Source organism: Uloborus diversus, chromosome 10 (assembly GCF_026930045.1).
Source record: "Uloborus diversus isolate 005 chromosome 10, Udiv.v.3.1, whole genome shotgun sequence".
In the NCBI taxonomy this organism is placed as follows: domain Eukaryota; kingdom Metazoa; phylum Arthropoda; class Arachnida; order Araneae; family Uloboridae; genus Uloborus; species Uloborus diversus.
This window is the reverse complement of record NC_072740.1, coordinates 27,343,684-27,355,378: the sequence shown is the minus strand read 5'-3', so window position 1 is coordinate 27,355,378 and position 11,695 is coordinate 27,343,684. Positions and strand designations below refer to the sequence as shown.

General features: G+C 31.3%; 1 protein-coding gene across 1 annotated transcript; it reads right to left on the bottom strand.

Moving 5' to 3' along the window:
• Window positions 1–2,000: 2,000 nt before the first annotated feature.
• On the bottom strand, window positions 2,001–11,445 carry LOC129231796 (isatin hydrolase-like). The gene is made up of 2 exons (XM_054866171.1): window positions 11,247–11,445; window positions 2,001–2,753 (listed from the first exon to the last, which is right to left on the bottom strand). The coding sequence occupies exons 1-2, from the start codon at window positions 11,423–11,425 to the stop codon at window positions 2,153–2,155; spliced, it is 780 nt and encodes a 259-aa protein (XP_054722146.1). The 5' UTR covers window positions 11,426–11,445; the 3' UTR covers window positions 2,001–2,152.
• Window positions 11,446–11,695: the final 250 nt, after the last annotated feature.

Here is an 11,695-nt window from a genome sequence, read left to right as displayed (position 1 = left end):
TCAGGAATTAGTAAGTGGAGGGAGCAAGTCCAATCATTGGCTTAGCAAAAACTGATGAGAAAACCCCAAGTCACGTGACTCAACAACGACAAATGGTTGACACATTTTGCGTGAAACTAGCCAAAGAAACCTGATTTCTTCCAATAATTGCCTTAAAATCTATCAAGTGACTTGGAGTCTTTACTTCACGAATGAAAGTCTTCACTCCCTCCATTTTATCTCTTCTCAATGATCAGAACCGAAATTAGTGGTTACTTTTTCTCTTACTTACGTTACATGAGTAAAATATCTGGAATGAAATTAATAAAAGGAACTCCAACTCAAGTGCAAGAAAAATTAAGCTTTTGACTTTGGGGAAAAAGATAATTTATGTAACTAGTCTTCAGTCTTTAAATTTATTAAATGAAAGAAACGGCGCATCAAAGTTGATCTACTTTTATGCTTCATTCTTTTTATTTCTTCTTAATTGTGATTTAGTTTAGTGATTTCCGGTGACTCATTTCTCTTGGTGTCTACAATTTTTTGCAATCTTTTTTCAACAGATTTAAAAGTATTACTTAGTTTATTTAGAAATTATTAGCACGCTTTGGTTTCATTGAACTGGAACGGCAGAATATTTTTTCTTCTTGACCTTCCTCAAGAGCATGAATACATAAAATATTTGAAATTACAGTATAACTTCGATTTAACGACACCCGATTTAACAATTTCCTCAATTTAATGATATATTTCACGGGTTCAGATTTGACTGCATTGAGTATCTATGCTCTTCGATTCAACGATATCCTTGACTTAACGATAACTTTTTAAAGTCCCTTGTCAATTGTTAAATCAGGGTTATTCTACTATTAGTTTCAGTAGAAAGAAAAGTATTTTTCTTTTCACCCCGGAACAAACGTATAAGTGCTTGAGCATTTATCAAAAATATTATTGGCATACTTGCTGAAAATATATCTGTAATGAATATAGAAATATTTGGAAAATATATTCGTGAAAGTTCTCTTTGAAAAATAGTTTATTTATCTGCATTACATTATTAATAGTTTATCATTTTTGGAAGAGATTTTTTGAATAAGTTTACATTATAGGTACATGGCCCAAGAAATGATTAATGGCAATAAAAAACATTTTTACAGGGGATGTAAAAACTTATGGTAATTAAGATGTGAAGACCAATAATTTTATTTTCATTTTCAATGCAAGATTTATACTTTTATATTTACTACTTTGTTAAGTGTAATTTAAAAAAGAAGAAATTCCAATTTCGATTTTTAAGTACACTATAAGTAGAGTAGTATTCTGCAGTTGGCAAGTAAACGGCAGTATCTGCAGAAATGAGTTGTCAAGATTTATTTGAGAAAATTCATGTTAAGTTTAATACGAACAACAAGGAAAAGTTGAAATTAGACGGTTTTTCTTTCTTTCTTTCTTTCTTTTTTTTTTTTGTGCTCTTATTTTTTCAGCGGATACCAACAAGCTTGTACAATAAAGCAAACGTGCAATAGATGACAAAAAAAAAAAAAAAAAGAGAGAGAGAAATGAAAAATTTGCAAATACCTACTTACGGCAATATTAAATTAAGTACCATAGCCCTTTGCTATTGAATACTGCAGAGAAAAAAGTGCAGTAATAAATCGCAAGCAGTGCCGGATCTATACGATTTTTATGAACCCAAGCAAAAATTAGAAATTGCCGCCCTTATCCATCTTTCTTCAAGTTTCTATATCGAGTTTGATCGAAAAAAACACAGAAATAGGGTGAATTTACCGCTTCCAGAAGTAGCCGCACGGGGCAAGGGCCCCGCTTTGCTTCCCCCCTAGATCCGGCCCTGACCGTAAGTAATCTTAATAGTTACTGTTCAATGTCAACATTTTGCTCCTTTAACAAAATTATTTAGGCGAAAAACATACTGGTTTCACATACTGTAAAAGCTATAAAACTGAATAAAAGTTAAACTATTTACAGTTATCATCTTTATTCAAATATGTTAAAACCACGAATAATAAAGTAAAACAGTAAATATGAATGAAGATTTTTTTAGAGAAAGTCTGAATAAAACAGAAATTCTTATGAAAATTATAGCAATGTATTTTGAAAATTTTCTTTTACATAGGCCATAAATATGCTTATTGTCCAATTCTTTTTATTATTTTCAGAATATTACGTTTGGATAGGTGGCGAATAAACGTGTTGGACCGCCACTTCCACGCTCCATTTTCATAGGCATTACGTAGAGAGTAGCACCATAGATTGGAAGCTGATCCAAGTTAGCCACATTCTCCAAACCAAATATATCGTTTGGTAGGATTATTCTGTGAACCATAAATTCACGTTCCGTACCTATATCTAAAGATATGCTCTCTGTGCCTATTGCTTTGATCGCTCTATTGTCCACCAACCACTGCGCTGCTTCAATGGTGAATCCTGGCCAATGAAAGAGTAGAGTATCATCTCCAGCACTTCCCAAAAATGCAGTACGATTACTCCAGAGCTTGCTCCAACCTGAACGTAATAAAACAATGGTACCATTGAGGCTCTTTCCTGTTTTGCTTTCCCAATCAAGTAGATCTTGAACAGTAAGTCCAGCATCACTGTCAGTTTTTGCACGTTCTGTGATGTCCACAACAGCAGCAGGAAGAATAAGTTCTGTAAATTCTAGCTGGTCAACAGTTCTGCCGCCCTTTGAAAAGTGGGCTGGAGCGTCTATATGAGTACCTACGTGTGTACTTGACGAATACTCTTCTATCTGAACCCTGAAGAGAAAAAAAGAAATATTAGCTATATAGAAGCAATACACTAAGTGGTAAGATTAATGTACTTGCTACACTAGTTATTAGACATACCAGAGCACTAACGACATTTATTACTTGACTGACTCAACCAGTACATAAGAATAACAAATGAAGTAGAGATGAAAGTTGTTGCACTGGAGGACATAAACACCAAATATCAAAGTCATGGCTGAATACATATTATGTAATTTATTCGGTAGCGTGATCAGTTGAGAGAGGCATCGTCAAGTTTTAACACGTCCAGACTCGTGTGTCTGCAGCCAGAGCCGCTTAAGTGAGGGTGTGTGTTTGTCGTGTATTTCGTACACGATGGGTTTCAAGTTGAAGAAATTGATTAGAGCGGATTTTGATTCATATGAGCCCAACTGATGATGACTGGAACTGGTTTTGAACCAGAAGTAAGGTGTTGTCAAGCCACAAACTTTCTTTTTATTCGTGAGATTTTGGCAAAAGTGTTCCTACTAATCCACATCAGTCTTACTCACCGGATTCAGCACCATGCAACTTCTGATTCTTCCCAAAAGTTGAAACTGTGTGCTTGCATAAAGGAAAACAGTTGGACACCATTTATGACATTGAGTGAACCACGACGATATTTTGATGTTTGTTTGCTTGATCCATTACGGCATTCGAATAATAATTAACATGAGAGCTAAATCATTTCACATAATAAGTTTTACAATGTTCTCTTTCCTGTAACTTATGTAAGAAGTATTAGTGTTTGTTTACTAGTCTTTTAACCGACCCTTTATTCCAAGCCGTGTTTCCTACCATCAGATGTTAAAATGGAGTTTTTATACATTTTTGAAGCTAATCTTCTGGGACGTTGTACAGCCGGACTAGATAAAAAACTGAATGAAATAGTTACTTTCACCCACTACTTTCGACGCGCATGTACAGAGCTTTGTTTATTTAGAATCGTTTGACAATTCATCTGTAACGAAGCCTCCGGGGCTCAATCGGATAGCTCGTTCGTCTGTGGCCCGAAAGGTCAGTGGTACAAACCCACCTAAGAAAGGAATATGTTTTTTAATATTTAAGAAAATATGTACCACATAACATAGCCCTGACATTAATTTGAATTTTGACATGTGTTAAATTCAAATTAGGATTTTCGCAATCACGAATTGCGATATAGGACCCTGCTCGTTGAGTTTTTTTTTTTTTTTCTACAAAAGCCTTTTACCTCTATCATAATTGCAAAAAATATAACTTGAATATTTAAGATGTCAAAATTTAAATTAATCCCATGGACTGGATGCTTGATTTTGTGTGGTTGATGTTTGATGATAGATGTTGTGTGATGGTTGCTGTTTTCGTTTAACGTCTGTGCAAAGTAAGTAGAGAGAGCATTCGATAAATTCAGAGAGCGTTGGATAAAATATTAGTCGAAAGAGCATTAGATAATGTCCTAAGACGATTGACTATAGTAAGTTAGTGTACTTAGTGTTATAAAGTTCAAAAACCATTGGATAAAGTTAGGATACAGTTGGATATAGTCTGATGAACATTGAATGTAGTCCCGAAACCAAGGAATATAGTCCCAGAAACCATTGTATAAAGCTCAGAAATGATTGGATGTAGTCCAAAGAACGATCCAATCTCAAGATTATTGGATTTATTAAAGAGATCATAAGCTATATTCCAGAGATCATTGGATATATATTCAAGAGACCATTGAATAAATTCCTAAAAGCCATTAAATACATACTCCGGAGTCTATTATTGGATATAGCCCAGAAGTCATCAAACATATTCCAAAGACAACTTAATTTTTGAGACCAATGGATATAGTTTAAAATCTATATGCATATAGTCCAGAGGAGTTTGTCCAGAGGAGTAGCGACCGCAATACCGATATACCAAATAATGGTATTTTTTTTTTCAAGCTTTTTTTTCCGACCAGGCAGGGTCATCAATCTATTGAAGCAAAACTTTGGTTAGTATAGAGTATCAATAAATAAAAGTAGCGGAAAGATTACAATTTTTTTTAAAATCAATGATCGTGTGATTAATCGCACTTTCATTCGTTTACGTGAAACATGTTTTGATTCTTTCACTTCCTTGACCACTCACTTGCCCCTTTATAAAAGGTAATTTCAAATATAATAACGAATGAGGCAGTGAGAAGCAAAGGGATGTAAGTGGAATTTTTTAAAGTTTAGTAAAAACGCATGCAGTTGGCTTTCATTAAAAACTTTTTCTAAATCATTTTATATGGCAGCATCTGTCTGGGCTACTATCATTTCTTGTTCCAAAGTGGAAGAGAAGTTCTTCACCATTTGAACTGGTTATCTCCAAAATTTGGGCACTTTCATCTTTTTGCTTCTGACTGCCTTAAATGTATTTGTGCTATGAATAATTCATTCCAACTATCAATAGCAATTTCATGTTATAGTTTTTTAAATATTTTTCTCCCAAATGATAATTTCTTGTCACCAATATTGGTTTGTTGACCTGTCTTGCTATTTAGCTGTATACTAGACGAGGTACTATTTAGCAATTATATAGTGCCTTGAAATTTTCCAAGAAGGAAAGGCATACAGAACAGGAAAATATTTTTAGATTTTTATATAATTACAAACGTTCTTGAAAAGAAAATAAAAACGAATGAAAGAAACTAACAATATCAAATTTAGTTAAGTTCATCGTATACAGTGGACGCCGGTTAATTGAATCAGCCGCTTTTATGAATCAAATTGTTAAAAACAGAACAAAATCCAGCTTTATTGAATCAGCCGCTATATGGAATCAAAACTGTTCAGAAACAAACGTGATTCATATAAGCGGCAGCCGCTGTATTTAAAAATTTATACGCATATTGTAATATTCTGTTACAAGTAAAAAATTATTTGTTTTCCATGAAATGAAAATGATCTTGGTATTAATATTCTAAATTTTAATTGAGACCTACTAAGACTGTGTGCAGTATTTTTTAAATTTAATTCTAAGCTTATTTTAATTTTAAATGTTTTGTACAATTAGTCAAATGCACGCGGGGTAAAGTGAAATAGTTGATTTCGTTTACTTATTCTATCATTTTTTAAACCACTAATGTATTTATTAATAAATTAAATCATTTACATTCCTTCATTTAATAATTTACTTAATTATTCATTCAGACGCTTATTTACTTATTAATTCACTACTTTATTCACTCATTTATTTTTCTTAAATATTAGTTTACTCATTTATTTGTTTAATCGTTTGTTGTTCCATTATCTATTCATTTATTCATTCATTATTTTACTTACTCATTTATTTCATCAAAAATATTTTTAATGATTGAATAGAAAATATTTCATTAGGAAAATATTTTATTTTTCACTTTGCCTCACGCAAAAAAAAAAAAAAAAAAAAAAAGTGAAGAATTTCCACTTTTATTTTTTAACCGACTTCAAAAAGGAGGCGGTTATCAATTCGTACCGTATGTATGTTTTTTTTTTTTTTTTTTGTTTGTCCACTCACAGCGTCTCACCTAGTGAACCGATTTTGATGATTCTTTTTTTAATGAATAGGGGATGGCTCAACTTAGGTCAAATTACTTTGTTTGACCGTATATGTTCTTTAGAAGAAAAGTAATGGGTAAAAAACAGTAAATTTCATGCAATTTCCCTATTAAATGATTAAATATGAAACCCATTGTTATAAAAGTTAGGTGCCATATAACAGTAACATTAATAGTAATTGTAATGATAATTTCGAATAAAGGCTTCTCTGAAGCAAGCATCAAAGTTTCTTCTGCGTCATTGCTCCATAGTGGTGGTAAAGCTAACCTGGAAGCGAGGTGATGCAGTGATCAGGATCTGCTTGGCCTTCACAATACTACTTAGTTATATTTGCCTCAACTATATAGGATTGCATCACAAGCAACTGGTACGCTGTGAAATGCAAATTAGTTAGGGATATTTAAATGGTTATAATTAAATTAACACACAAATGAATTCCAGAGAGGAACAAAGATAAATTTTTAGTGCCAATCGCTTAAAGTTTAAGGCGTGCTTATCGTTTTGTTTTAGTATGGAGCTTTTTTATGAAAAAAATAAGGTAAAGTTTCGTGATGGTAACTTCTTACTTTTGCTGAAATATCTACATTTACACTAAAAAGAATGAAATAAAAAAATTTTGAAAAAAAATAGAACCGACTTCACAAAATTGCTCTAAAAAATTAAAAATAATTTTATTCTTTAAACACCATCGCTAATACTTTTAAACATAATTTTTGAAGTTGGCGCAAAAACAAAAAGTAAAAGACAGTGTAACCATGTTTTGTTCCTTTTTTTTTCTTTTTTAGAAAATCATCCAAAGTTACGAACGAAACATTGAGTTATGGCTGTGAATGATTTTATCTATCGTTTTTGCGCCAACTTCAAAAATTATGTTTCTATTTTTATTCTATGTTAAGTTCTATTTTTTTTCAAAATTTTTTTATGAAGGTACAAATCTAAATCAAAAAAGCAATACTATTTCAATGCGTTTTTTTTAAATAAAAATAAGTTGTTTTTCTTTCGGTACTACAATTTTCCAAAAAAAAATTCCAATTTGTTCATCTTGAAAAAGGGTAAGTTATCTCAACTATTTCATTTTGCTCTTCATTCCCTTACTCATTTTTAAAAATAAATAACGAAAACCACGATGATTTACTTTCTGAAACTAACAAGTAACCCTACTCAAGTGTGAATTACCGATTGGAATAAAACTTTGCAGATCGATAGAACACTGAAAAAATTGCACCCGTGTTCATTTTATCGGCAACAAACACCTTTAACGGGGTGAAATTTAACCCTATATGTTGGATAAATATATTCTTTCATTTTAATTTCAATAACAAAAATTCAAATATTGATTGACAATTTGAAAAAAAAAAAAAAAAAAAAAAAAAAACTAAACAAACTAAAGTTGACGTGTTTCAGGATTTTTCTGAAAATACTATTAATAGGGATAAATCATACTTCGCAATAATACCCCGTCATGGCGAATGACCCTAAAACTTAAATCTATTGTAAAAAGGTCATGTTAAATATCAATAGAAAGGTCTATTTTTTAGCTTCAGGATATTTTTTGAATTTTCATTCTACTATAGTTAGGAGAGAACCCACTGTTCAATTTTTTACGTACATTTCGAGTTTTTTTACAGTTCTATATTTCGAACAATTTTCAAAATAGAAATCTAAAAATTGGTAGGTTATTAAACAATAGGTATCTTGAAACATACAACACAAAATAAATACATTTTTGTGAAAATGGATAGTTTCAAAGTTTTATAACCTTTAATAGCAAAGGTATTTAAAACAAAACTACAAACGTCAAGCTTTCTCTTGTTGTCGAACTGAGGTTTTTAAAATGTGATCAGTTCAATTTAACTATGATTCGGTTCTATAAAAATGAGACTTGTAGTTAATGCATTAAAAGGAAAGCCCCTGCAGTAAAAATAAAGCAAATTTTACTTCTGATTTGAAATATGGAATTTGGGTGTGAAAAAATGTAGATCGTTCACTTGCAACCCTGAAATGGTTAGATGAGGAGTCTTACACCCTAGAATAATTTGAGTTTTACATTTAAATGTTTCATAATATTTACTTATATGGCTTTATATGCATATGTATGTCCCTTACTGTACTGGTTCAGTTGTATTTATGTAAATAAACTACTAAAATCATTAGAAATGTTTCTATTTTAATTTGCTAAATTTTGTGGAGTTCAACAAATATAATGTAGGGGTTACATGCACAAAACTTCACCACTTACGTTACAAAATAATCGCCTCACAAGTTAACGGTTAACTACAAAAGAAAATGAATATCAATTATGGTATATCATTTGAAACGAACAGAAGAGCTTCTCTTGCCGATAAATATCTTTACGGTCTTAAATCCATGAAAATGTTTCAGTAAAAAATATCAACACTACAAAAACGTATGACATAAATACAAGAAACTAAATTTTTACAGTAAATTTAAGCAAAAATTTGAATACTACTCTTGAAAGACATTATAGCAGTCGCAATACTTTTCTCAAAAAATTAAAAATTATTAGCAATATTATTGTTTTAGCACAAAATGAACAAAGTTGGTTAAAAAGAAAAATCTTACGCTTGCAATAGTTTAGCAAAATAGACTTAAGGCTTAAATACATTTAATACTTCAATGAGGAATACATAATTTGGAAGTACTATTACCTGTCAGAACATTTTTGAAGTTCAGTTGTCTAATTTTTAATGACGCCATTTTTTCCTCATTTCAACTTCACTACGTTTTACTAATATTACTAATAATATTTTCCCCTTCCGTAAAATATTGATCGATAATTAATTTGAAGTTGGTGAATTGTACATTAATACGTTTTTTTTTTTTTCTATTGATCCATAATGTCATAAACTGATTATTTGGTTTATAGTCGATGAAGTAGGGTAGACCGGAGCACGTTCACAAGGATTTTTTCAATGAATTTTCTAAATTTCATGTTTTAACTTTGGAAATTTTAGACATTGCGGTTTTATAAAGCAGTTAATGGAGTTAAAATTGGTACATTCAGTTGTTGTTCAGTTTGTTTTTAACCGTGAAAAAAAAAGATTTTTGAATCCAAGTGGATCGTAAACTTGCCCCGGATACGGGGCACGTTTGCGCATATTTATTTTGACACCTAACGCGGTTCTGTTAGTGTTTTGAACATTCTGTCTTACCATCGTTAAAATAAAGCAAATTTATTCCAGACTGAATAGTGTATAAAGTAAAAGCTGAACGGGCATGAAGACAGCACTACATGCCTGTAAGCTATACGATACGAATTCGTAACTCAATTGAAAATTAAATGGTGATTTTCAAGACTAAATAGCCTGAAAATACTAAAAAAGTTTTGAGACAGTTCGGAGCGAAAAAAGAGTCAGGGAACGTTTAGAAGTAGATCGTGCGTGAAGGTGCTCAGACGTCAGTGCGTAAACTTGCCCCGTCGCCAAGTTTGGATTTATTTTTAACGTACAATAAAATTTAATAGCATTTCAGTTCATACAAATACAATTCTCAGAAAAAGGATAAAATTATGCTAATTTTTATATATTTGTTCTTTCTTAACTAAGTATTATTTATTCACAATAAGCTTCAAAACGTTCAACTCAAAATTTACTCGACTTGGTAAAAAACAGATTATTTTTTCTGCATGCTAGACCGAAGCTCGACTGATGCTCAAAACTTGTTAGGATATTTGCTAGGGAGCAGCATCAATATGTTATGACTGTTGTCTCTCCAGTTATAATTCATTTTGAAAAAAGGGCACTGCGTAAACGTGGCCCGGTCTGCCTTACCATAAAAATACAGCTTGCCTGCGCGTCGAAACAACAAAAACAAACCCTAACGTTCAATACAAGGAAATTCATATACAAAGGTACAATGGTCTATTCGTCTACGTAGTTCATTAAATTACGAATATTAGATGGAATTTTAAAAAAAAAAAAAAAAAAAAAGTGATTCAAATATAAAATGGAAAAATAGATGGACACTTTTTAAGAAATCCGTAAAAAATTGTTTTTAATCTACCAAATTCTTAAAAAAGTTTCCTATTTACCCAATCCGCCGAACATTGTTTCAAATCTAGCTCGAAGTACAGTCATCCGTCATTATATCGCTGATTCGGATATATCGTGCTTTACCTTTATCTGCCGAAGAATTATATTTAACAAAAATGTTGCTTTACATTGACATTACAGAACAAAAAGGTTATTTTTCTCCGAAAAATTATTTTCTTCTTTTTTTAACCAATGAACAAAACTGGCATGTTTTCCATTGACTTAATACGTTGCAGTTTAAGCTGCAATTTTCGATTCGTATTTCACCATAAAAAATAATAAGTAAATAAAATAAAAAATGAAAATATTTTCTCTTAGTTTAAGTTAAAAATTGGTAGACAAATTTTCTTTTGTTTTTATCAAGAACATTGTTTTTATATGGTAGGAAACTAGTATTTTTGAAGATGCAATGTCATTAATTTTTACGTTGAATGAATTGTCACTTTTTATGACCTCGGTTATATCGCGTTTTTTTTTTTTTTTTTTTTCATATATATCTCCCGACAAGCGCGATATATAGAGGGGTTACTGTAATTTGGTTGAAAATAGATTAACATGTAAAATCTGTGGGGACTTGTTAATGAGAAATGAATAAGGAATCATGAGAAAAAGAAAATTTGAAAATCTTTTGAAAATGCATTACAATTTTCAACGAAGTTGAACCACTGACAAGTAACAATTAATAAAAATCTCATCATAAGGGGAGGACATTTTAAGGGTTGAAATGATATAGTCTAATATAGTAAAATAACTAAAAGTGATATAGATGACTCAATGCTCCACTTTTCTTTGGTTGGATATTTAATTCTATTACACATTCACTATTGATTTCACTTTGGAGACTTCAAAATAGGACTGAAATAAACAAAATACTTTACAGCATTATGACTTACCAGTATCCATTTTCTACGGTATTGTTCAAAATATAATCCAGGGTAAATCTCTTAACAATTGGGTTATGAATGGTTGATGCTCCAAAAGGATGCGTCAAATCCACTGAACATCTTTCTAATGGATATGCAAGTGTTACAGAAAAAAGTGTAGCGAAAAATAAAACTTTACACTTCAGCATGATTAAACGGAGGAAACTGTTCTTACTCTAAACATGCAACTAGCAATCGTTGTCTGTCTTCGAATTAACTTAACGAACAGTGAACATTCTAAATCACTTGTATTTAATCTGAAAACCTTCGATAACATTTCAGCTTTTCATCACTCCATGGAGAAATTTTAAAAATTGAGAATAATGTTTATAAATATGAAGAACTCTTATCAAAAGTTGTCATCACATAGCTAATCTGATATTCTTGTCTTATGGGTAGTTATACGTTTAGTTCCTCAC